We start from the raw sequence: 25,624 nt of genomic DNA, 5'->3' as shown, positions 1-25,624 counted from the left end.
CATATAATTAGTTTATCTTTTCACAAAAAAGTATATCCCCAAATAAAATCCCACGTAAATGAAAACACAGTTTTAATTTTTTTTTCATAGTGTTTACGATAATACACATGGTTTGTTGTAATTAAAAAGATAGATACGGTTTTTTTTCAACTGAAAATTTGACTTTGTATTTATCCTAATGATATCAAATGATTTAACCATATCCATATCTGATAGTATGCACACACATTGAATCCCTCATTGAAAATTATGACGAGCTGAGATTCAATGATATTAGTTAGTCCATATACACTGGATTTGGTAAGAATACCATTACTGTATAAACACTCGAATATACCATGGATAAGCATAAGATTCACCTAATTAATTAATTTCCACCAGTGAGAAAAAAAGGAAAACTAATTAATTTCTACACGTAGACAATTGACTACGAATCAAAAAGAGCGCTAATCGTGTACCTGACAGTCGGACGGACACAAGCGCATGGATGCACACGTAGTTGGTGTCTCTTACCCTAAAATCGACGGTGAAGATGGACACGAGCGTTACTTGTCCCTCGTGTCTGATAACTATCGGTAGACGAAACGAGATTATACCTTCCGACAATTTGGAGCGTCGGCTGCACGCGCTTTCTAATCAAAAAAAAGAAAAAAAAAGAAACGAGGGGTGTAGCGTAAAGAACGGTGTAACTAACCGTACCAGATTCCAACTTTCGTTGTGGATGTGAGCATCCAAGAGGAGGAGAGTCAGTGTTATAAAACGACACGATATCCTCACCGAGTTTACGCCTTCATTTCATCATCTCGTCGAAAACACTTCCCTTCCTTTCTCTCTACTCTCTCTCTCTCGTTATCTTCGGTTTCTGCTTTCTCTATTCGGAGGAGAGATGGTGGCGTCGGCGTTTCTTCCGGAGCTCTGGACGGAGATCCTGGTGCCTGTTTGTGCGGTGATCGGCATCGCTTTCTCGCTCTTCCAGTGGTTCATCGTCTCTCGCGTGAGAGTCACCGCCGACCAAGGCGCGTCGTCGTCTTCCGGTGGCTCAAACAATGGGAAAAATGGCTACGGAGATTACCTCATCGAGGAAGAGGAAGGTCTTAACGAGCAGAGTGTCGTCGCCAAGTGCGCCGAGATTCAGACCGCTATTTCCGAAGGTAAGATCTCGTGTTACTTGATTCAGATCTCACGCTTCTTTTCTTAGATCTGGCTCTGTTTCAATTTTGATTTTTGTCTTGTATTGAAATAAGGATGTTTTGGAATGTTAGAGAACTTGTCAGTAGTATCTTATAGATTCCCTAGTGATGTATTATTGTCCAAAAAAGTGAATAATTTTGGGATCTGGTTGGTGTGTGGGAACAGGTGCAACTTCATTTTTGTTCACCGAGTACAAATATGTTGGTGTCTTCATGGTTTTCTTTGCTGCTATCATCTTTGTTTTCCTCGGCTCTGTCGAGGGATTCAGCACAAAGAACAAGCCTTGCACTTACGACGATACCAAAACTTGCAAGCCTGCATTGGCCACCGCAGCTTTCAGCACGGTTGCTTTCGTGCTTGGTGCAGTCACCTCCGTTCTCTCTGGTTTTCTTGGGATGAAGATTGCCACCTACGCCAACGCTAGAACCACCTTGGAAGCAAGGAAAGGTGTCGGAAAGGCGTTCATTGTTGCGTTCAGGTCCGGTGCTGTGATGGGTTTCCTTCTTGCTGCAAGTGGTCTTTTGGTGCTATACATCACCATCAATGTGTTCAAGATCTATTACGGAGATGATTGGGAAGGTCTTTTTGAGGCTATCACTGGCTACGGGCTTGGTGGGTCTTCCATGGCTCTCTTTGGCCGTGTTGGTGGTGGGATCTACACTAAAGCAGCTGATGTGGGTGCTGACCTTGTCGGTAAAATTGAGAGGAATATTCCTGAAGACGATCCAAGGAACCCAGCTGTAAGTACATCTTTTAACTGTGTATGTTATAAGACACTGCTTTTGCTTCTCCTTTTTTTCCATTTTTGGAGTTAATTTTGAACGTTATGTTACAGGTCATTGCTGATAATGTGGGTGACAATGTTGGTGACATTGCTGGTATGGGATCTGACCTCTTTGGGTCGTATGCTGAAGCATCATGTGCCGCTCTCGTTGTCGCTTCGATCTCTTCCTTTGGAATCAACCATGACTTCACTGCCATGCTCTACCCATTGCTCATCAGCTCAATGGGTATCTTGGTTTGTTTGATCACAACTCTCTTCGCCACCGATTTCTTTGAGATTAAGGCTGTTAAGGAGATTGAGCCTGCGTTGAAGAATCAGCTCATCATCTCTACTGTCATCATGACTGTTGGAATTGCTATTGTGTCATGGGTTGGCTTGCCGTCTTCCTTTACCATCTTCAACTTTGGAACACAAAAAGTCGTGAAGAACTGGTAAGACCCTTCTTCTTTGCAAATAAACTGTATGGTTGCTTTTTTGTCCTTTCTTTCTGCACTTCTGGATTTAAGCCTCTCTATTACGGTGCATTATTCTGATTCTGCTGAACAATTTTGTATTCCAGGCAGCTATTCCTGTGTGTCTGTGTTGGTCTTTGGGCTGGACTCATTATTGGTTTTGTCACTGAATACTACACTAGCAACGCCTACAGGTAAGAAACTACTTTCACCATATTTGATTACTATATTTTCTTCCAGTTAGTTAGTATGACAAACTCTAATGTCCCGGTGTTCTTGCAGCCCCGTGCAAGGTGTTGCAGATTCATGCAGAACTGGTGCAGCCACCAATGTTATATTCGGACTGGCCCTTGGTTACAAATCCGTCATTATTCCAATCTTTGCCATTGCTGCCAGTATATTCGTGAGCTTCAGCTTTGCTGCTATGTATGGTGTTGCTGTTGCTGCTCTAGGCATGCTCAGTACCATCGCCACTGGTTTGGCAATTGATGCTTACGGTCCCATCAGTGACAATGCTGGTGGTATTGCTGAAATGGCTGGAATGAGCCACCGCATCCGTGAAAGAACCGATGCTCTTGATGCAGCTGGAAACACCACTGCCGCTATTGGAAAGGTATTTACTGCAACTTAGTTGCGTGTTTAATCATACCCTCAGGTTGCCTTTGCTTTTGATGTAATATGACTTTTAATTCTGGTCTGTTTTGTACAGGGATTTGCCATTGGTTCTGCTGCTCTAGTCTCCTTGGCTCTGTTTGGTGCCTTTGTGAGCCGTGCAGGTGTCCACACCGTGGATGTTTTGACCCCTAAGGTTATCATTGGACTGCTTGTTGGTGCCATGCTTCCTTACTGGTTCTCAGCCATGACAATGAAGAGTGTGGGAAGTGCAGCTCTTAAGATGGTTGAAGAAGTCCGCAGGCAGTTCAACACCATCCCTGGACTCATGGAAGGTACCGCAAAACCAGACTATGCCACATGCGTCAAGATCTCCACCGATGCTTCCATCAAGGAAATGATTCCTCCTGGTTGCCTCGTCATGCTCACACCTCTCATAGTTGGATTCTTCTTTGGGGTTGAGACCCTCTCTGGTGTTCTCGCCGGCTCTCTTGTTTCTGGTGTTCAGGTATAATTTTTTTTCTCAGTTCTCGTGTATAACTTGGCTATTCTTAAACTATCTGCTCATCCACCTTCTTGTTTCATATAAACAGATTGCCATTTCTGCATCTAACACTGGTGGTGCCTGGGACAATGCCAAGAAATACATTGAGGTATATATATTTCTAATCAGCTTATCGAGACAAACCGTTTTAAGAGATGAAATCAAATCCCTAACAATTGCTGTGTTATTTGCAGGCGGGTGTATCAGAGCACGCAAAGAGCCTTGGGCCAAAGGGTTCCGAGCCACACAAGGCAGCTGTTATTGGAGACACCATTGGAGACCCATTGAAGGATACTTCAGGACCTTCGTTGAACATCCTGATCAAGCTCATGGCTGTTGAGTCTCTTGTCTTTGCTCCCTTCTTTGCCACCCACGGTGGTATCCTTTTCAAGTACCTTTAAACACAAATCTGAGTGAAGAGGAAGATGACGATGATGATGATGATGAAGAAGAAGATGATGATGGAGATCGATTCAAAACTCTCTTTTTTACCATTCTTATTTTCGTTTTGCGTAGGTGGTTAAAAAAAACTTTTTTTTTGTTGTGGGGCTCATTTAAAGAACCAACCAAATGATGTTTTCACTCTCTTTATCTCCTTTTTGTGTTGTCTAGAGTTTAGAAATCCACCAAGTACTTGAGACGTATTTTGCCGTTACTTCTGCTCAGCTTGTTTTTTTAAATTGTTTGTCTTCTTCGAGACAAATGGAATTCATTATCAGTCTTTTGTCGGCTTAATGAGAGTGATACCGTATTGAGTAAAACCTCTGTCATAATCTGTTAATTCTTTCATGACATTACAAAAACAACAATAAATGGACAAACACAACTTCAGTTTCTAACTAAGACCCACGAAGAGCCTCGGCTCCAGCCACTATCTCCAGCAACTCTCCGGTGATCTTAGCCTGTCTCTGCCGATTGTAAGCCACCGTCAGATTCTTTCTCAGTTCTACTGCATTATCAGTCGCATTACTCATCGCGCTCATCCTTGACGCTAGCTCACTCGCTAAAGATTCCTGCAGTGCTCTTAGAATCTGACTGTTCAAATACAAAGGCATCATTGCATCGAGAATCTGAACAGGGTCTTGCTCAAACTGCATCAATGGTGAAATCTCAGGTTTCTCAGTTTCAAGCTTCGTCCTTTCCACAGCTAGCTTCCCGTCTTTGCTCGTTAGCCTAAACATCTCATCCTCCATAGCATCAACACACTCTCCTTTCACATCACAAGACTCCCCTTTCATCGACAAAGGCAACAGAGTGTGGATCACAGGATCAGATTTCACCAAAGACACAAACTTTGTGTAAACAAGCTCAACTTTATCCACCTCCTCGCTCACAAACAACGAAAACACATCATCTGCAATGACTTGAGCTTCTTTTGCCGTTGGAAAAACCCCTCCTCCTTGAATACATTTATCCACATCGATATCATCTCTTCGACTAAAATAAGCATTACCTTTCTTACCTACGCTTATCACAACACAGTCTACTCCTCTCTGCTTCAACTCTTGAACCCGTAAATTAGCCTTCTTGATCACTGCATTGTTGAAACCACCACACAAGCCTTTATCACCAGTCACAACAACCAAGGCAACTCTCTTCACGGGTCTAACGACGCTCAGAGGAAAATCGATGTCTTCCAATTGAGCGCATTGGTTAATCGAGTGGAGAATCCCGACAAGGGTTTCGGTGAAAGGTCTACAATTGATGACTGCTTCTTGAGCTCGACGAACCCTAGCCGCCGCCACCAGTTTCATTGCCTCGGTTATCTTCTGTGTGTTCTTCACACTGTCGATTCGTTCTCGTAACTCGCGGATTCCAGCTTGGATCAGAATTGAGGGCAACGGAGATCTCGATGAAATCCGATCTGAGCTCCGTGATTGAAATGGATAATACCGGAATGGTTTCAAGGTGGCCAGGAAAGAGAAAGAGACTGAGCTCGAAACCGATTTCGAATTCGAAGGAGACGATAACAACCACGAGGTCGAGATTGACCCTGCCATTTTCTGTTGGGAAGAAGGGTAGAAAGGTTCAGTCTTTCGTCTTCCTCCGTCCTGAAGGAGAATGATCAAAAGAAAGAGAATTTGAGGGGGCTTTTCTGATTATAATGTTTATGAGGGGTTGTTATGTAAAATACTCGAAAAGTAGAGTTTCTCTATGAAAAACGAGGAAAGTATCAATTACCCAAAATATGTAGAATGAAGGAGACGGAAAAAGTCTCCCATTCATAGGTTGTTTTTGTCTCATACGTGAAAGCGGTGAAACACGCCACGCTACTTTTTAGTTTTACCGACAAAAAAAATGCCACATATAGAGTAAAGTTTGGGAAGTTTTATTATATGCTTTTTATTGTATATTTACGAGCAAAAACAAAACACTGTCGTCATTATTCTAACGTCATTTCCCTAAAAATACATTAAAGGCAACCAAAATTTTGATCACTATCAACAAATAAAATTTCCTTTTTGAAAAATTTCTTATTAATATGTAGAAGAGATCAAAGTAGCAAATCAAAATAAATGGTAAAAATTACGGACAAGTAAAAACTCTACTCTGATAAAAGTTTTTTCCGAATTACTTCTGGTTTATGATTTTTTTTTTTTAATTTTTTTTTGTTAAATCACTTCTGGTTATGATACAAATTATGTTTATAACATCTAGGAACAACAAAACGAGCAATCAAAATCAATAAGACTTAGTCTTAGGGTAACAGTTCAAAATTAAACAATTAAAAAGTTCTGCAGAATCATATGTTGATAAATTAAAACATAAAGGATCGTGACATCGTGTAGTTGCGAGTTTTCCTTAAACAAAAGAATTTTGATTTTGACCTCATTTTTCATTTCCTTTATGGTCCTTGTGGTTGTGGTGTCTTTCATCATCACGTTTTTATAATGAAATTCATCAGTTTCTGATTCTTTAGTTGGAGCCTCGTATCTTCTTCTTCTTTTCTTCTTCATATTGCTTCTCGTCATCTTCTTCTTCCTCCTCCATTCTCACAGATTCACTCAGCTCCAGAGAGCTAAGGGGGCCTTTGCGTAATCAGTCCCCAATATAACAATAATCTTTCTCCACCACACAATGTTGCTCCATTTTTCACCGACGAAACCCCTCTTTTCTCCACCCAATCCCCGGCGGAATTCACCGGCATTCCTCGTTTCTCCGCCGAGATCCCTCCGCATTCGAGCCATCGACGCTGCCCAGATCTTCGACTACGAGACCCAACTCAAATCCGAGTACCGTAGATCCTCTGCTCTCAAAATCGCCGTCTTGGGTTTCGGCAATTTCGGTCAATTCCTCTCAAAAACCCTAATTCGACACGGCCACGACCTAATCACCCACTCCCGCTCCGATTACTCCGACGCCGCCTCCTCAATCGGAGCTCGTTTCTTCGATAACCCTCACGATCTCTGCGAACAGCATCCCGACGTCGTCCTCCTCTGTACCTCAATCCTCTCCACAGAATCCGTCCTCCGATCGTTCCCATTCCAACGTCTCCGTCGTAGCACGCTCTTCGTCGATGTTCTCTCCGTCAAGGAATTCCCGAGAACCCTCTTCCTCAAATACCTCCCAAAGGAATTCGACATTCTTTGCACTCACCCTATGTTCGGACCAGAGAGCGGGAAGCATTCCTGGTCGGGATTGCCCTTTGTCTATGACAAGGTGAGAATCGGAGACGAAGCTTCTAGAAACGAGAGGTGTGAGAAGTTTCTGAGGGTTTTCGAGAACGAAGGTTGTAGGATGGTGGAGATGAGCTGCGAGGAGCACGACAAGCACGCAGCTGGGTCGCAGTTCGTGACGCACACCATGGGAAGGGTTTTGGAGAAATTCGGAGTTGAATCGTCGCCGATCAACACCAAAGGGTATGAGACGTTGCTGGATTTGGTGGAGAACACATCGAGTGATAGCTTCGAGCTTTACTATGGTCTGTTCATGTATAACCAGAATGCTCTTGAACAGTTGGAACGGCTAGACATGGCCTTTGAATCCATCAAGAAGGAGCTGTTTGGGAGATTGCATCAGGTTTACAGGAAGCAAATGTTTGGTGGGGAGGCTCCCTCGTCTAAGAAAACAGAGCAGAAAATGCTCAACGATGGTGGTGTTGTTCCGATGAAAGAGATATCATCATCATCTTAAAAATCACAACTTTTTGGTGTAAGGTGGATTATGTTAGATTCGGAATAAAAGCAAAAGTTATGACATTTTGGAAATACTCGAGTGTGAAAAAAATAAAAGGGATTTGATCATTTGCTCTCTATGTTTGGGTGTTTTTTTTTTTTTTGGAACCTATGTTTGGGGAATTTTCAGACTAATGTATCAATGGAGTCCATACATTTTCATTTTCAGTTATAAGAGAGCACAGACGGGAAAGAAACATATCTGATTGTAAAAGTGAATCGATATTTTGTTCAAAAGATAAAGAAATCCTTTCGAATTTAAACTCTTCTATATCACTGTCTTGCCAATACTTGTCAAAATATATATACACATCTTCGGGTGTATGCCGATATGTCATCATCATCGACGAGGCGTGAAAGTCCTTGGGCGTAGAGGAAAGAGCATCGTAAACTCAGTCTTCTTGAGGGTGAAGCACTGATTTTTGATCAGCTAAATGTTGGTCCAGATTCCTTAAAAGTTGGCTTTCTATTTTCTACATATAACACATATTGGACAAGTTTTAAGCCTTTTTTGTGTTATGGCAGAAAGGGATTCACTCTTTGTATTGTGAAAGCTTTAATGAAGAGCGAGTTGACATTATTCAGGTTTCTGTAGTTACTAACTAGTTAGTCTCAATGTTTTACATATATGGAAAGAAAAAGTCTTCAATGTATTGACTAACTGATAGAACTTGGAATGATGTTTATTTTTTTTAAAAAATAATCAAATCAAGCAAGCTCTGAAACCCATCTCTAACTCCTCCCGGTTCAAACTCTTGCCAATGAAAACGATCTTGTTGATTCTTGTTTCATCTTTTCTCCACAACCGGTCTGGCGATCCTTCAAATATTTCATGAACTCCCTGTCCCAACAATCAAAAACCCCACAGACGTCAGACAGTATTCCCTACCTCAAAAAACTTGGATGCATTTTAAGCTCCAGTCGAAATAATAGAATACAATGATAAACAGACAGGTCACCTGAAACACGAATCTCTCCTCCATATCTTGGACGGAGAGGATACCTTTCATTCTATAGATATCCTCGCTGCGTTGGTACAATAGTGCCCCAAGCCACATGTTAGCCTGATCCATTGTCAATACTGAGGTTAGATGATGCAGGTAATCAATCGCAAATCTAGAACTAAAACAAGACTTGCGGTGCTACACCTTCTCGAGGTCTAAGTCTCCTTCGCAAACTATACTGACTGAAGCAACACCAGGGTCATGGGTGTGATCATGAGAATGGTGATGCTCTGCAGTTTCAGAAGCAAACTAATCAGTGCATGTAGGCGATCGATATGAAGTTACAAGACCCTACTTTGGTAATTAGATAACATACCGTGTTCATGATCATGCTCCTTGTGGTGATCATGGCAGTCATGGTCATGGTCATGGTGATGATCATCGTGACACTGGTGCTCTTCCTTGTCTTCTTCATTCACAGAGCTCTCAATTCTGGAAACTTAAAACAGTTAATCACCACCGAGCAATAAACCAGAGTAACAAAATTAGCCCTGTTAAACCAATACACTTAAACCGATTGCACAGAGCTACGTCGGCAGAAGTTGTTGGAAATGACTCGTAATGAGATATTAGTAAGACGTAGAATAAAACCAGACCTTTCTAGATCAAAACCTCCAATTCCAAGAACATAATCCAAGTCAACCTTCCCATACTTTGTCCGCTTCATGTGAGCCATGCTGTTTATGGTCTGAAAACAACCAGAGCATAAGCATTAATGCAGGGCAAAGAGAATAAATTAGAAGTTCAAAGAGAAAGAAGAAACAGAAAATACCTTTATCCGCTGCATCACTGAACCTAGTTCTGGCTCACCAACAAGATCAGTCTGCAACAAAGTACAAACACTGAAGAACAATACATAGAAGACCATCGAGACGTTTTTCTACTACAAGCATCCAATTTTTCTTTAATGGTGATGGTAATCAGAACTTCACATACCTTGTTAACTATGATGCGATCGGCGTAAGCTATTTGTTCAACCGCCTCATTGACATAGCCTTCGGGTTTGACCTCATCTAGATGCAAACGAGCATGTTTAGCATCAACCAGGGTGACCACCCCGTCGAGTTTCACATCATTGAAGATTTCATCCTCAGCATAAAAAGTTTGAATAATCGGGGCTGGATTGGCCAATCCTGAAAAGAGAAATACATACATAACACATTCATTACTCAGCTCAAAAAAAAATCTTCATGAAAATAGTAATGGTTCCTAAAGAAACATGTAGCTCCAGAGCTTAATTCAACTGAAATAAAAGACAAAAGGAGTGGATTTTTTATAAAAAAATTCCGGACCTGTTGTCTCAATGACTATATGGTCGAACTTTCCTTTCTTCGTCTTGACCAAATCAGAAATCATCCTCACAAGATCACCCCTGACTGTACAACACAGACAGCCATTGTTAAGCATCATTATATCCTCTGCTCCCGCGGTTTTAGCTGCCACAAGCGATCCATCAATGTCGACTTCACCAAACTGAGAAAGAAATTCACATTTAGCACGAATTAGAAAAATCATAACTTTCCAAAAACCAATCTCTCTTCAAGACAGACAGAGATTAATACAATACCTCATTCTCGATCACGGCTATGCGCTTCCCATGATTTCCCGTCAATATATGATTTAGCAATGTCGTCTGGTCACCCGGGAAAGCATAACACATGAAAAAAAATCAGCTTTTTTGCTCACTTAAAAACTAAGCATTAAATTAAGCTAGATTGAGAATTAAACAAAGAAGACTCACCTTACCAGAACCCAGGAACCCCGTAATTATAGTGGCCGGGATTCGATTGTCGGGCGTAATCTCAGTGGAAACATCGAAGGAATCTTCTTCGGTATCCACAACCGCCAGCGAGGAAGCAGAGGCGAAGGCGAAGTTGAATCTCCGACGGGTTTCAGAGTAAACCGCCGCGGAATAAGACGGCGACAGCTTCGTTCTGACGGAAACTGTGGCTCTCCTGCGCCTGGCAGAAGCAAACCGATGGTTTAACGCCGTATGAGCACGGGTGCCGTTGAAAGCAAGAAAAGTAGGGGCTACGTCGAGTCGTAAAAGCGTCGCCATTGTTGTTAGGGTTTAAGGTGTAGCCTGAAAATCAGACATCATCAATATACATTTTACTCTGTCTTTGTAAGTTTTGAGATTTTACGTTTTTATGTTTTTTACTGTTTCGGTTGGATCCAACGGTCGAGATTGACACGGGTTTTCCCACGTTTTTGCAAGATTACTATTTTTCTTTTTGTCTGAACAATCTTACAATTTGTTTTTTTTTTTGTTTAAAATCTTACTATTTGTTTTTTTGTCTGAACAAGTTTTACTATTTTAAAAATATCAAAATCACTTCTTCTTTTTTGAAAAAAAATATTATTAATATCATTTACTATACTTTAATTTCAGATACACTTTCAGATGAAATGTGAATCGCCAGTTACTAAACTTTAAATTAAAAAAGAAAGACCAAACGAGAAAATCGAGCACCTCTCAAGAAAATGCTAGTCCGCAAATTTTTAACTTCTAACGTACATATGGCTACATACCAAAAGAGCGAATCATAAGATATTCATGTAGCCATAAAGATGTTGTTACAAAACATTTTAATCAGAATATTTCCTTGCGTGATCAAAATATTAGATAAGACGTGAAGAAAAGCATAGTCATGAGTAGATACGTGGATTTTTAGATACACAAATTCGAAGTACAGTGTTCTGTGTATTTAATTTGATTTTTTTTTTGTTGTCTATTGATTAAGTTTTAGGTGGATATTTTTCTCAATAAGATCAATCAACATAAAATTAAAAAACTGTTGAAATTATTCAGGCGGGGTCCACTGGTGGTGGGACCCGCGACCTTCTTTTATTGTTCTAATCTTATCTCAAAACGAATTTGATTGTCCCAAACCTAACTCCGTACCACTCTAAGGCTGATTCAGCTTACACGTGTCATACGATTGCAGGTTCAGAACCAGGCTCGGCTCACGGCCACTTTGCACATTTCTATACTCCTCCTCTCTTTCTTCCTCACCTTCTCCTCAAAATCACAACAAAAAAGGTTTGATCACTGTTAAACCCCCAGAAAACTTCTCCAGGAAAAATAAGCTCGATCGATCGCCGCAATGATTAGGTATGTATCGGCTTTTCCTGTTGGTTTCGTGGGAGGATCATCTAGACATCTAGTACAAGTGTTTCCTGGTGAACAGCTCCCTTTATACTGCGTCCCTTACTCTTCTTTTGATCTTTAGCTGCTAGTCTCTTTTACTTTTATGCGATTGTGTTTGAATTAGTTTTTCTTTGGGTTTTCTGGGTTTTACTGGTGGGAATTTAAACGCTTCGTGTAGTGTCAATTCACACTTATCTCTTATGTTCTATCATTGCTTGTGCTTGTTTCTGTTCAATTGATGTGAGTTAGAGCCACTGCATCGTATTCAAGGAGTTTTTCTAATTGTCTCTTTTGGATGTATAATAATAACCCGCAAAATCCAAAGAAAAAAATCATGTGTTTTTCATTTATGGAGGCTAAGGAAAGTTTTGTGAGGTAATTTTGACGTGAGCGAGGGATCATTTTCATGCTCTGTTTCAGTCTCTGAAAAAGATTGATGATTTTGGGTCACTTCATCATGGGAGGAGCTTGCTCAAGGAAGAGAGATCAACAACAAGTTGAGGATATTTTAAACAGAGGTGCCTCTGGAAAATATAGCAAGAGTTCAAGTTCGAAATGGTTGGCCACTTCGCTCTCTAGGTCCGGTTCGGATGTTAAACGGAGAAATGGAGAATGCCCATCGCTTTTGGAGCTCTGTATCCGCAAGATACAGGAGGTATATTGTTTGACACTAGCCAGGCTGTAACTTTGGTTTGTTATCCGCTAACCAAGTGTTTGGAATTTGTCGCATCACACTCTCAGGACGTAGATAGATATACCACATTCTCTCACCTACCCAGAGATATAAGTCAGCAGATTTTTGATGAATTGGTGTATTCTCAGCGAATAACTTTAAAGTCTCTTGAGGCATTTCGGGACTGTGCTATCCAGGTAAAGTCCTTGGTGTTTCTCTGGTTACGGTTCCCCTTCATGTTCATGTCCTGTTAGTGTAGTGGACTCACGATTTGTGAAAACAGGATCTTTACTTGGGAGAATACCCTGGAGTTAATGATGACTGGATGGATGTCATCTCCTCGCAAAGTACATCGTTACTTTCTGTTGATTTTTCGGGGTCTGATATCACAGACTCTGGGCTGGTTTCTTTAAAAGGTTGCAAAAACCTGGAATCCTTAAACTTTAATTTCTGTGACCAGATATCAAACCGCGGGCTGGAGCATCTAAGCGGTAATCTTTGCTCTTTTTCAGTTATTTCTAGTTGATTTGTTTGAAGCAATGTGTCATACTGTTTTTTATTTCTCTATTTTGCTTATCAAAGTTTTCCATGTACTTTGAATGTGGATGTTTCCTAAAGGATAGTTACTCCAATAGAGTTATACCTGATGCACTTGTTTGATGGATTTGATTCCAGTCGAATGATAACTATCGACAAACAATTTCAGGCCTCTCAAATTTGACAAGCCTGAGCTTCAGAAGAAATGGTGCAATCACTGCACAAGGCATGCGTGCTTTTTCCAACTTGGTTAACATGAAGAAACTAGATCTTGAGAAGTGTCCTGGTATTCACGGTGGGCTCGTTCACCTGCGAGGTATGTAGAGCTACATGTTTTAATTTCATTACTTGAGATTGTTTCCTGTTTTCTGGCATCTCATGTTATTGAGAGCTCTACATGTTATGTGCACACTGATGGATCGATCCAAAGCAAGGTAGTTTACTATTCAATTTGTTTTGAAGCCTTTTTAGATATGGTATAAGGTATTGGTTGGCGTTTGACTTGGAATATGCTATATCAATTTTGCGTGCTAATTTTCCACCTGACCAAGTGTCTTCATCCTCTTGAGCTTCTCTGCAATTTTCTGCCTTTTCCAGATTTGACCAAATTGGAGTCCTTAAACATAAAGTGGTGTAACTGCATAACTGATGCAGACATGGAGCCTATCTCAGGTAGCAAGAAACATGCGACTCCTTCACAGATTTTCTGAACTTTGCCCAGTAGATGTGCTTACTCCTTTTTGCTTCAGAACTTACAAATCTGAGGAGCTTACAGATTTGCTGCAGTAAGATTACCGATTTTGGTGTCAGCTACCTTAAAGGTATTTAAGTTGGAAGGTTTTGGTTATCTTTCTCCTATTTTCACCATTTGTCTCAGATCTTCTCGAGCACCCGTAGTTGGATCATTTAAGCACCTTATCCTTTGAAAATTCATTTGTTCCACTTTCTTGCTTCAGGTCTAAACAAGCTTAATTTATTAAACTTGGAAGGGTGCCGTCATGTTACTGCTGCATGCTTGGACACACTCACAGGTCTGTATCCATCCTTATGGGTTTTTCGCAAGCTTTTTAGTGTCTCCGTGATTGTCCAGTCAGTTAGATGTATGATACTTTTTGGACAATACACCTTTCTGCCAGATGAACTCATACAAGTTTTTCGTCTGTTGTCTGTAGCTCTTAAAGGTTTGATGTTTTTGAACCTCAATAGATGCAATCTTTCAGACAGTGGGTGTGAAAAGTTTTCTGGTGAGTGTTACCTGACTTCCTCGCAGTTGACAATGCTCGTTTTGCTTTCCGAAAAACTCTGCAATTCTCTGTCTCACGCTTCTCTGCAGATTTAATTAATTTGAAGATCTTAAACTTGGGAATGAACAACATTACAAACTCATGCTTGGTCCACCTGAGAGGTTGTCTCACTTTCTTACTATGTTCCTAATTTTGTCTTTTTTCATCTCTCTTCACCATATCTTGGTGTCTGAGATATGACTGCTAAACTGCTATAAAATACCTTCAGGTTTGACAAAGTTGGAGAGCTTGAACTTGGATTCTTGTAGAATTGGTGACGAAGGACTGGTACATTTATCAGGTGATTGCTACTTGCGTTTCTTGCTCTTTTCACGGATTATCCGATATTCACATAATGTACTCATGTGGTTTTAGGTATGCTTGGGTTAAAATCTCTGGAGTTGTCTGATACCGAAGTAGGAAGCCATGGGCTTCGCCATCTCTCTGGTCAAACATATTCCTCTCCATTTTGTATCTTTTGTGTTCTTTGGTATACTCTCATGCAGATAATCTCTACGTCAGTGTTGATTAACACATTTTTATGTTACCATATAGGTCTGTCAAACCTGGAGAGCATAAACTTGTCATTCACTGTTGTAACCGATAGCGGTTTAAGGAAATTGTCTGGTTTGACATCTCTTCGAACGCTGAATCTGGATGCTCGTCATGTTACTGATGCTGGGCTTTCCGCGCTTACAAGTAAGTCATTTCAATGCTTCTCGCTTCAGTTAATAAACTGCGACTGTCAACAAGCTATTTGCCTTTTGCCTGATGCGGTTACAGGTTCCTCTGAGTTTAAAGCCAAACTGTCCCTTTTGTTTTTGTTCTAGGTTTGACTGGATTGACTCACCTTGATCTCTTCGGTGCTCGCATCACAGATTCAGGAACAAATCATCTACGAAGTAAGTTTTCATTGCTTCTCTTCAAATACTAGACACCCATCTTCTGCTTCCTAAACATTTTTGTTGGTTTTCTTTTGATACAGACCTAAAGAAACTGCAGTCACTTGAAATATGTGGAGGTGGATTAACTGATGCTGGTGTCAAGAACATAAAAGATCTTCCATCCCTCACACTGCTCAATCTATCACAAAATTCCAATCTCACAGACAAAACGCTGGAGTTGATTTCTGGTAAAAAAAAAAATACAATTCTTGATTTAACCAGACAAGTCATATATATGTACCTGAAACCTGAATCATGATCTCATAAAAACCGCAGGATTGACCGGATTGGTCTCTCTAAACGTCTCAAACTCTCGAGTATCAAACTCAGGACTACGTCACCTAAAGCCTTTGAAGAACCTGAGATCTCTGACCTTGGAGTCGTGCAAGGTCTCTGCCAACGACATCAGGAAGCTTCAGGCGACCGATCTGCCAAACCTAGTCAACTTCCGTCCTGAATAAAGTTATTTGTCAGAAGGGCAAATTCACAAATTCTGTACATAGATCGATTTCTTCTGGTCTCAGACAAAGTCCCAGTCTTCTTTGTATATATAAAAACTATGCTCGTCTTCGGATTATTTGCAGAAAAAACTGTAAATAAAGCTTTCCAAGCTAAGGTCGGACAAAAGAGTCTTCAATGCTCTTCTATGTGGCCAGCTTTTGGAATCCCTTTGGTTTGTTTATTTTCTGAAGTGAACCAACAACAACTATCAGAAGAAACTAATCACTCTTGTAAATTTATGTAAATTCTAAGTATCCTCTGTATCACATGTATATAATTGAAATTGAAAATCTTTTCTTGCCACAAAATAAAATTTATGTGAAGGTCAAAGATAAGGAAAAGAGACGTAAACAACATCAGTCACTGTTTTTATCCAAATTTACTACTAAATTGCTGTGATTATATGTTACATCTAAACATGTTAGAATCTCTGGGTCATAAATCTTTCTACCAAAAATAAAAAAAAAAAACGAAAAATGCTTAAGAAAAGAAAAAAGAGAATCAGAGAGAGAGGTAGATGACTCTTGAATCAGATTATCTCTGTGGCTGATCAGAGGCAGAGGCTCCAACCGATGGTGCGGCCACTGCACCGCTTGCTGACCCGTTCTCAGCTGGTGGAGCCACTCCCCATTTACCTTCCGACTCAACCGGTTCGAAAATATGAACTCCTCCGTCTGAGAGGCCAACCGCAAACATGTTTGGTTCTTGGGGATGTGCCGCAATCACCAGTGGATGTACGTTCGAGTTGCTACACAAATGAACAAGCAAAGCTTCATCAAGATTCCTCTGTTTTCTCGTACGATTCTTTTTGAAAAATTCAAGATTCCTCTGTTTCATTTACCTGAGACTAGCTGGTAGATACGCAGAAGGGTTGACCCGGCAACGCAATCTTAGATTTGCAGAGCTAAATACACAAATCGTAGCATCCATAAAACTCGCGTAGACCAATTGGCTATCACATGAGAAGGTGGCATGAGTGATCGGAGCTGATGATTCTCTCACTGGCCACTGAAACATGGCAATCGTTAATCATCTATCAAATGCAGTACACTCTAGATCTTGGAGAGAGACACAAGAGGACTGTTAACTAAAATACCTGTTTCATGCATTCGAGCTTGGTTGTTTCGTAGATAGCGAGCTGCGTCTCGTGCACGACGAGGAAGTGCGCTTGATCTTGATGGAACTGAACACGCGTATCTGAAGGTGCAGCGTTTGGTCTTCCCTGTGGAAGTGGCAGAACCTTGCTTCTCTGCTTCTCCCATCCATCTGTGTTCCAAACACAAAGCTGCAACAACAAAAAAAATCGTATAAACAGACTATGGATCTTACCTGAATGATTCTTAAAAAAAAGAAGATGGTTTTAACGCGGGAACCTGAGCATCTGCTCCAGAAGAAACCAGCACATTTAATACGTTGGAGAAGGCAAGACCAGTAATTCGCTTCGAATGACCTTTAAGCTTACTCTTCACCTGAGCGAGCAAACAAGGAACATGTTAACCATCATATCAACAACAACAAAAAAGACACTGCTTCTTCTTCTCTAGAGATTTCGATTCATTACCTCATCAACACGGACGTTGTAAATCTGAATAGTACTATCATCCATTCCGATAGCAATAATATTGTTGTCTTGAGGATGAAAAGCAAGAAAAGTGGCAGCAGGCGGTGGTGGCATGAAAGTGGCCATCGTCTGCAAATTATTAGCCAAGAACAGTCAGTCAACATGTCTACACAAATCGTAATCATTAGCCAAGAACTGTCAGTCAACATGTATTATTACCTTAAAAGTCATCATGTTAAATAAGGAGATCTTTCCTCCAGAGGCCGACATTACATAAGAATCATTCTTGGATAAAGCAAAACAAGGTACAGCTTCCTCGGGATTGGTTTCAGCAGCGTCGTTAGTCATGAGGATCCCACTTGCTGGTTGCCATTGCTGAGGCGGTAAAGAAGCTGTCGCCTACACGAATGAATCACGGAAAAACAAGATGTAGATATCAGTGACAGTTATCATTATTATGACCAAGAAAGAAAGAGTCAATTTCACCTTTCCAGTTGTGTTGCGGTCATTCCGCTGCCATTTCCATAGAAGATGAATAGCGTTTGATGCCAAAGCCAAGATAGCGTTTCCTGAATTCGTGAAAATCAATCTTGATATCTGCAAAAGGTTATCGATTTATCATCAGAAAGATCAAAAAAGGACCATCTATATATATAGCCTGTACATTGATCAGAAAATGTATATTTTTATACCTTAGCAACTCTCAAATTCTCAGGGAGTCTCAGTGACCTGCATTGAGAAGGCTCGCTGACTTCAGTAAGCTTCCATATCTTAGACTTATCATTTGATTCTTCTGTAATCACTGGCTTCACATCCACCATATTCCGCGAATCTCCATTCTGTAAAAGGCAAGTGATGATGAATGATGGAAACATAAAACCAGAATTGTGTGAAAAAAAACAAAGAAAACGATATTTATTACCATTCCTTGCATGGAAACTACATTGGCTGATCGATCTGCAAGTCCAGCACTCGTAGCAGCTGCTGCTGCTGCCGCTGCAATGCTGTTTATCGCAGGCTGCAAATGTAGAAATGAAGTGTTGAAAAAACATTTCCATTACTCATAAGTAATTTAAAGCTTAGCTTAGATTTGTAAGTACCTTGGAGGTTTCAGATGAAATGTTCTCAAAAGTGTGCAATAGTCTTAGACCATCTGAGTTTGCCATAACCTTGATCACATTCTCGTTTCCAGAAACAGCCAAGAGAGAGCCTTCTTTGTTAAACCGGATACGCGGGCTTGCCTAGTTTTGATATTAGAAGCGCAAATTAAGACAAAACTCCAAAAGAATATCTGAAAAGTTTCCAAATTAGACTTTTCTGTTCACGTACCTGGAGGCCTCCATCGCCATCAATGGCAGTTAAAAGCTGTACAGTGTCCATATCCCAGAACTTAATGGAAAAGTCATCACCCGCAGCTAAATAACGGTTTTTAGTGGTATCAAACTGCACAACACCGAGAGAACGCTTGTGGAATCCTTGATAAGTTCTTTTCACAGCTCCTTCACTTTCATTCCACTCAACTATGTATGACTCTCCATCTTTACTAGTCCCACAAGAGAATAACCTAGTTCCATCAGCACTATAAGCCATTGTTGTACACCAGCGACCAGGTGCATCATAGTCAACTCGAGAACCCATATTATCATACAACCATGCCTTTATTTTCCCATCGAGAGCTGTCGAGAATATGAACTTGAAGACAAAAAGAAAACAAAAAAAATTAAAAAAACTAAAACCTGTAGTGAAAGAGAGGGAGATCAATGGAGAGCTAGCTAAGCTTACCTGAATATTTTCCTTGTAGTGAGGACAGACAGAGTAAACAGGAGCTTCATGGCCTTCAAAGGTATGTCTTTTGACACCCGTTGCAGCGTCCCACACCTTGATGGTTTTGTCATCTCCACAGGTTATTACACATAGTTGCTTGTTTGGAGTCGAGAAGGAAATATCATTCACACCACCAACATGAGCATCAATCTGAAATAATCACAATATTACAAGACAGTCTCCACGGGGAAAAAGAATGTCAATAAAAAGAGGCATGCGAATGTTATGAGACCTCAAGGTGTTGCCTCATGTCTTCACCTCCATGATAAGAGTATAGTTGTACTATATGTCTCGAGTAAGCAACTCCTGCATTTGAGAACGTAGAAAAGAGTTATAAAGTTGCATTCTTGCGCACATGTGAATTTAAAGCTGAGTTCTTTACCAAACAAGGAACCGTCAGGGCTCCATATCACACGGTTGACAGAAACAACAGGTTCTTTCACCAGAGCAGCCTAAAGATACAAATTATTCAGTCACTGTATAACATATACCAATATTGAAATGTTGTTGTTGCTATGCATAGGCACCTGTAAGGGCATTGAACATTTACTCAAATCCCAGACTTTGAAGGTCTTCTGCACTAATCTTTCCCGAGATCCAACTTCCCACAGCCCGATATCCCCTACATTTGTACCAACTGGTACAACGATGCAATCGAATTTAGAACAACATCACTGATGATTATTACATGGAAGCTCATACACAGAGCAAGAAACAGACCTAGAAGCAGAGTCTGTTTAATTGGATGGAAATCCATGCTCATGGGAGATGAGCCCTGAGTCAAAGTTCGTGCAACTGTCTTGGGCAAGTCATCTGGTGCTTTGAAAGCCGGACTGTGCCCATGGGCGGCCTGCCCTGGAAATGACATTGGCAACATGTTCACACCTAGATTCACCTCGTCTGAGATTCCCATAGGCCTTGTTCTTTTTGAGACATGCTCAGAATCCGCTGACGGGTAGTCTAAACCAGCATTAGTTGGAGGAGTTCTCGGGTGCTTCAATGCCGCTGTACCAAAATAGGAAAAGAGCTCCATTGTAAGCACATTGCATAGATCTCACACACACAGTTTATTGGAAGAAACAAAGATTTTGATCAGCATGTAGTACCTGGGATCGATGGACCACCAAGAGCAATGGCTCCTGCAGACACAGCAGGATGTGGGACAGAGGATGGACTAGACATCCAACCAGCAAGAGGCGTTGGAACGGGTGAGGCCGTTGGTTGAAATGGCTGGAGACATAGAGACATTCACACACTTGGCCTCAGGAGAAAGTAGATTAAATAAAAAAGATAGAGATTTACTTACCCCGTGGGCGCCTAAAGGAGGAAAGCCTCCAGCTTTTGGTAATCCTCCAAGCAGAGGATTGTTCACAGGCGATGAAGCCCGTGCACCATTTGGAGGGCCACACGAATGATCCACAAAAAGAGTCTTTATATCCGGATTTGGCCTTGGATTTTTACAAAGCTGATGTTGCCAATTTAAGCTGCAAGTTATGCAGTAAGAAAAGGAAGGATGAGTTAATCCCAAAAAAGCTTGAAGAGTATACAAACGATTAATGGACAAAGCAATAAACCTCTGGTTGATCAAAGTGCGAAGCCTTGAATTTCTAAGAGTAGGAAACTGCAGTTTATCACGGAACAACGGATTCGCCTCAATAAGCTTTTTGAGCTCCACCAACATGATAGCTCTTGCAGACTTGGTGTCCCCATACTTGGATAACTGTTCATTCTCCCTAAAAGTTCCATCAAAACTCAAAAACACTTAATCCTCTGTCTTTTGCACTAGCGCTACGAAAAAAAAAAAGCTTTGGGCTGCACTAATAGAATATGACTTTACCGGAAGTTCTCTAACGTCAAGAGCTGCGTTATTTCTTTAAAAAGCTCCTCGTTAAAAGTTGAAAACACTTTCAAATCCTTCACTAGTATATCCACGGCCTTGGGACGATCATGCCTACGAGAATGAAATCGCCAGGTGAAACACAAATCTTAACTCTTTTACTTTTGTTTTAAGAAAAAAAAACGGAAATGAAAAATCAAAAACTCCATTACTTACTTATCCAAAGCCTCGAGATATTTCTGCTTTCTTATCTCGAAGAATATCTTCATTGAGTATCTATTATCATCTACTTTTGTGAAACCAGAGAGATACTTCTCAACCTCATCCCAGTTTCCATTATGCACCTCATCCTCAAAATACTTCATATTGAAGAAAAACCCAGATTCTTGCTCAAGCCTAACATTAGAAAATTTACAGAGCAATGCATTAACCAACACGAGAGCTAAACAGGTCATTTGGTAAAGCAAAACTAGATTCAAGGAGGCGCGTGAAGACAAGACTTACTTGTGAACAGTCTCTTTAAACTTCTCCTCATCGAGAAACTGTAAGATCAAGAACACGAGCTCTCTACTTAGAGAAGACATGTTTCTCTCACTTCCTTAGACTATTTCAACTCAGATGCACAAGTCCAACCAAAACTATCACCAGATCTGCAAAGTAGATAATGGCGACGATAAACATAAATGGTGGAAATGAGCTGAAATCTGGGTCTCGAGATTATAGAAAATTATACCTGAATACTTATAACTAGAAATTGAACCTATATCTGAAAAACCATCCAAAAACTTCGCATCTCTGCAGATAACGAAAAATCAGGACATTTAGGTCTTCCTGGAATTGGTGATGGAATTAAATAGCTTAAAAAAGAGAATCTTTTATATTACATGAAAAAATAAAAAATAAAGCAAACTAATTATCAGAAAGGGGGAAAATAAAAAAGCAAAACCCAGAAAAGCTATGGAATAAGGATTTTTTTTAAAAAATGAAAATTTTGAAAAATAAAACTCGAAACAGCTAGATTCCATTAACAGAGGCAAAGGTAGAAGCGTGAAGCTTACTTACCATGGAGGAAGAAAGAGATCGATGAAAGACCAACGTTTCTCTCTCCAGAGACGAAAGAGGTGATGGATTGATTTTTGGACTCTTTTTTCTCTCTACCGAAAAAAGGAAACTTGAAAGAAAGAAATTAAAAAGGAGCTTCTTCTCTCTCTCTCTATCTAGAGGAAAGGATTTTCTCTCTCTTCGATATATAAATACGGACATTAAAACTTGCAGAAATGGAGATTTTAATAAGAGAAGGTGACAGATAAATGGATCTGATAGGTAAACTCAGTTATCACTCAAAGAAAAGCTAACTGCAATAAGCAGGAGTGATAAGCAAAACTACTTATCCCTACGAGTTAATCGGCTACATTTCTCGACGTTATCGGCTCGGAATATTAGTTGCCAGCTGTTCGACACGAAGTGGTGATCCTCTACATCGCGAGGGGTTTACACCTATCTCGACAACCGTCGATTTCGTACGATGGCGCGGAGGACGGCGATCTAACGGCAAGAGTTTCATTCAATGTGTCAGACATGTCTCAGATCCCTCGTGGCACGACAAAGCTTTAATCTCTAGAGTACTTACCCTCGAGTTTGACTAAATATTACGGATATGACATTGAGCCAATTGCTCTTGAGATGCGGTACTCGTCGAACATCACGTGATGGAGAAATGTTCAACTCGTAAAGATACGAATAATTAAAACTCTGCCCTATAATGATATTTCGCGATTTAAACGCAAGACGATATGGCAACCAAGATGTGAGATTTTAATAATTCGATGAGGTTTTTTTTTTTGTCGGCTAATTCGATGAGGTTCATTAACGGGTTCATACAAACACACACGATACTAAACTTTTGTTCTTCAATAGATATTATAGTATACTGATCACTTTTTTTTGTCCAACATATTGCTGACCACTATCATTATTCTTTTTTAAATTTTCCAGTACGGGTACATTTAAGTGTTTGATTAGTTGTGCACATTTGTATAACAAGAAAATAAAACTACTCGCAATGACTCTATTATTGTGGAGATGTCAAGAAAAATTACACAATTTTATAGCATCTTTAACCAACTTTTCCATTTTTTTTCTTTTTGCTTTTTTAAAGATTACTACTAGGAGCATCCGAGCAGGTAGATCGGATTGACCTTAGTTATTTCGTTTTAAACGTTTAAATAATGCGAAGGAACTAAGGGAAGTACAAGTAGGAAGAGAGAGAGAGAGAGCGCTTAAAAGTAAATGGGGTACAGATTACTGTTATTTACCTTATTATACAGAATATAAATAAATCTGAACGTATTAAAGATATAAATAGAATAAATTAGGGGAAAGATTTCGAATTTCGATGCATGATGGGCAATTAATGTGAGTGGTGTATTTTACAGTCGTTTTGAGTATTTGACATCTATCCCGTCCAAACACAAACACTGTCGTCTCACCATCACCACACGTAAAGTGAAACTACATCTATAATATTCAAGTACAAATGTAGTTGACACAACACAAAATTCAAGTGCAGATATACCTGTATGTAGTTATGGATCCAGAAATTTCTAATTACAAATGGTGTATAACAAAATATCATAGTACTTAAACCGTTCAAAAAATTAGTATATAAAAACACAAAATACATATTTATTCTTAAATTTAACTTATATATCAACCGGTTTTGTTTAAGTAATGGTTAAAACAGTATCTGATGAACATTAAAAAAGGGTGTACGCTCGTATCTTGCAAGTTATATATAGATATTAACAAAATATAATAGTTAATCTCTATTTCCTTTTGATTTTGTGGAGAGGAGATAGAGTTCCAGTAACAAGAAATTTCGTCTGATCTTGTTGTTGTTCAGTTTTGCAATAGATTGTAGTAACATTTTAATTTAATATTATTTCTTTGTTTTTCTTTTCAATTAGAAGAAATGATTTGTTAATGTACTTAAAAGTTTTTGATATCTATAAAGAGTCAATTTGCTTACTACCAATAGTAGAATGTTTAAAATGATTAGTAGTATAATCGAAACAAATGGAATATCATTTTCATGTATGTGTTTGAATTGAATCGTGAAGAATAATAATAATAATAAAAGAGGGAGATTTTAATTGTAGAGATGGGTGGTTGCATCTTTTCTTTATAGTATAAAGAGGCTCCGGCCAAAAGCAACGCACGTGGGCCCCGTCGGGGTGTGTCTGTCCAAAAGTCTCACTCTCACGAGAAAAGTGACGCTTTGATGATGCTAAACCCTAACTTCCCAATATTATTACTCCCTCTGTTCAGAATTATTTGATGTTTAAGGTTTTTGCACACAGTTTAAGGATTCATTTAATTTTTATTTTTCCTATACTAAAAATATTATTTATAATTCATTTAAATATCATTCAGCCAATAAAAAAACAATCTGCAGAATATAAAAGGTCAAAAACTATAAAAATTCATTAAATTTTGCATTGAAAAGTGAGAACATCAAATAATTCTGAACAAAAAAACCTTCTAAAACATCAAATAATTCTGAAAAGAGAGAGTATTATTATATTTTTTTCACTTCCTGTTTTTTCCCAATAATCATTCACGATTGTTTTTTTTTTTCGTTGGCTAAAAATCATTCACGATTGTTACTCGATTCTATACAAGTACGCGCGTCACACCCACGCGAATCCGAGTACATATATAGATTCGTTTTTCCAGATACTGATCCTCTCTAACTCATGTTTTAAAATTTCCATTTACGCAACTAAATAATTTTATCCAACAAAATTGTTCAAAAGGATATCCAAAAGAAAAATATAAGAAAATTGTTTTTTGGTCAAGAAAATGCTCCTTTATCTACAGGCATTTTATTTATTAATTAAGTATAATAAATGTATATGGAGGTGAGGGATTGGTCACTTTCCACTCATGTATGTGTCCCCTTCTCTTACACGTTCACATAAAAAATTAATTAGCTTTGCTATTTTTCCATATTCTTCGTTTTCCATTTTATCACATCCCGCCTATTTGACTTGACGAGTACATATATGATATATCTATCGATTTGCTTTATGCCCTTTTGTTATGGGAAGTAGCAATATCACTTGCTCTAAAATAATTCCAGACAAAAAAAGCGTATAAGAAAATTCCAAGCTATATTAATTAGGTTATTACACCGAATATTATAAGGTGGACTCATATACACGTATCCACTAAAAGTGTAAAACTGTTACTATAATTTTAGTCAACAAAATTCTTAGAAAGGCAATTGACTAATAAAATTCTAGTATCGTTTTGTTTTCATCATTTCTCTCTTGTCGTTCGTAACTTTTGCGATGAAATGGCACAAAAACTTAATTACTACTTGTCTATTATATATTTCTCGGACCAAATAAAATAATTCTGTCAAAATATAGTCATCGACCTTGCTTACGATTATTACGTTACATTATATTTACATTGTAAGTGCAATATTATCAACTGACGAAAAAAAAAAAAAAGCAATATCAACTACTATTTCTTAACATTTGAGGA

At 39.5% G+C, this 25,624-nt stretch overlaps 6 protein-coding genes across 9 annotated transcripts; 3 read left to right on the top strand and 3 right to left on the bottom strand.

Annotated features, from left to right (window-relative positions):
* Positions 1-786: 786 nt before the first annotated feature.
* Positions 787-4,304, top strand: LOC18993312 (pyrophosphate-energized vacuolar membrane proton pump 1). Its single transcript, XM_006416824.2, has 8 exons — positions 787-1,151; positions 1,357-1,931; positions 2,027-2,406; positions 2,535-2,621; positions 2,710-3,040; positions 3,137-3,547; positions 3,633-3,692; positions 3,778-4,304. Exons 1-8 carry the CDS (start codon positions 887-889, stop codon positions 3,982-3,984), a joined length of 2,316 nt encoding a protein of 771 aa, XP_006416887.1. The 5' UTR covers positions 787-886; the 3' UTR covers positions 3,985-4,304.
* A 44-nt stretch (positions 4,305-4,348) lies between these two features.
* On the bottom strand, positions 4,349-5,726 carry LOC18993310 (ATP synthase gamma chain 2, chloroplastic). Its single transcript, XM_006416825.2, has one exon. The coding sequence runs from the start codon at positions 5,581-5,583 to the stop codon at positions 4,423-4,425; it is 1,161 nt and encodes a 386-aa protein (XP_006416888.1). The 5' UTR covers positions 5,584-5,726; the 3' UTR covers positions 4,349-4,422.
* A 696-nt stretch (positions 5,727-6,422) lies between these two features.
* LOC18993309 (arogenate dehydrogenase 2, chloroplastic) lies at positions 6,423-7,957 on the top strand. The gene has a single exon (XM_006416823.2). The coding sequence runs from the start codon at positions 6,662-6,664 to the stop codon at positions 7,715-7,717; it is 1,056 nt and encodes a 351-aa protein (XP_006416886.1). The 5' UTR covers positions 6,423-6,661; the 3' UTR covers positions 7,718-7,957.
* A 393-nt stretch (positions 7,958-8,350) lies between these two features.
* Positions 8,351-10,871, bottom strand: LOC18993307 (COBW domain-containing protein 1). Its single transcript, XM_006416822.2, has 10 exons — positions 10,504-10,871; positions 10,330-10,395; positions 10,055-10,235; positions 9,699-9,895; positions 9,535-9,585; positions 9,359-9,450; positions 9,079-9,194; positions 8,907-8,992; positions 8,718-8,822; positions 8,351-8,599 (listed from the first exon to the last, which is right to left on the bottom strand). The coding sequence occupies exons 1-10, from the start codon at positions 10,819-10,821 to the stop codon at positions 8,462-8,464; spliced, it is 1,350 nt and encodes a 449-aa protein (XP_006416885.1). The 5' UTR covers positions 10,822-10,871; the 3' UTR covers positions 8,351-8,461.
* An 874-nt stretch (positions 10,872-11,745) lies between these two features.
* On the top strand, positions 11,746-16,141 carry LOC18993308 (F-box/LRR-repeat protein 14). 3 transcript variants are annotated; one of them, XM_006416820.2, is made up of 16 exons: positions 11,746-11,877; positions 12,334-12,568; positions 12,655-12,783; positions 12,870-13,077; positions 13,293-13,439; positions 13,721-13,795; positions 13,873-13,944; positions 14,080-14,154; positions 14,296-14,367; positions 14,457-14,528; positions 14,636-14,707; positions 14,782-14,853; positions 14,962-15,105; positions 15,237-15,308; positions 15,392-15,538; positions 15,627-16,141. In XM_006416820.2, the coding sequence occupies exons 2-16, from the start codon at positions 12,350-12,352 to the stop codon at positions 15,809-15,811; spliced, it is 1,761 nt and encodes a 586-aa protein (XP_006416883.1). In that variant the 5' UTR covers positions 11,746-11,877; positions 12,334-12,349; the 3' UTR covers positions 15,812-16,141. The 3 variants fall into 3 exon arrangements, with proteins under 3 accessions (XP_006416883.1, XP_024008291.1, XP_024008292.1); XM_024152523.1 differs by having other exon boundaries at positions 14,782-15,105; XM_024152524.1 differs by having other exon boundaries at positions 11,795-11,945; positions 14,782-15,105.
* Positions 16,142-16,189: 48 nt separating this feature from the next.
* On the bottom strand, positions 16,190-22,319 carry LOC18993306 (protein TOPLESS). 2 transcript variants are annotated; one of them, XM_006416821.2, is made up of 24 exons: positions 22,136-22,319; positions 21,807-21,868; positions 21,578-21,723; positions 21,290-21,469; positions 21,074-21,187; positions 20,811-20,969; positions 20,543-20,720; positions 20,343-20,466; positions 19,957-20,241; positions 19,764-19,873; positions 19,619-19,688; positions 19,469-19,542; positions 19,195-19,386; positions 18,742-19,104; positions 18,513-18,653; positions 18,335-18,430; positions 18,105-18,251; positions 17,899-18,009; positions 17,632-17,811; positions 17,413-17,541; positions 17,225-17,320; positions 16,948-17,136; positions 16,693-16,859; positions 16,190-16,599 (listed from the first exon to the last, which is right to left on the bottom strand). In XM_006416821.2, the coding sequence occupies exons 3-24, from the start codon at positions 21,655-21,657 to the stop codon at positions 16,386-16,388; spliced, it is 3,399 nt and encodes a 1,132-aa protein (XP_006416884.1). In that variant the 5' UTR covers positions 21,658-21,723; positions 21,807-21,868; positions 22,136-22,319; the 3' UTR covers positions 16,190-16,385. The 2 variants fall into 2 exon arrangements, with proteins under 2 accessions (XP_006416884.1, XP_024008290.1); XM_024152522.1 differs by lacking the exon at positions 21,807-21,868 and having other exon boundaries at positions 16,386-16,599.
* Positions 22,320-25,624: the final 3,305 nt, after the last annotated feature.

This window comes from Eutrema salsugineum, unplaced genomic scaffold (assembly GCF_000478725.1).
Source record: "Eutrema salsugineum unplaced genomic scaffold, Eutsalg1_0 scaffold_5, whole genome shotgun sequence".
Taxonomy (NCBI): domain Eukaryota; kingdom Viridiplantae; phylum Streptophyta; class Magnoliopsida; order Brassicales; family Brassicaceae; genus Eutrema; species Eutrema salsugineum.
This window is presented reverse-complemented; position numbering and strand designations above follow the sequence as displayed.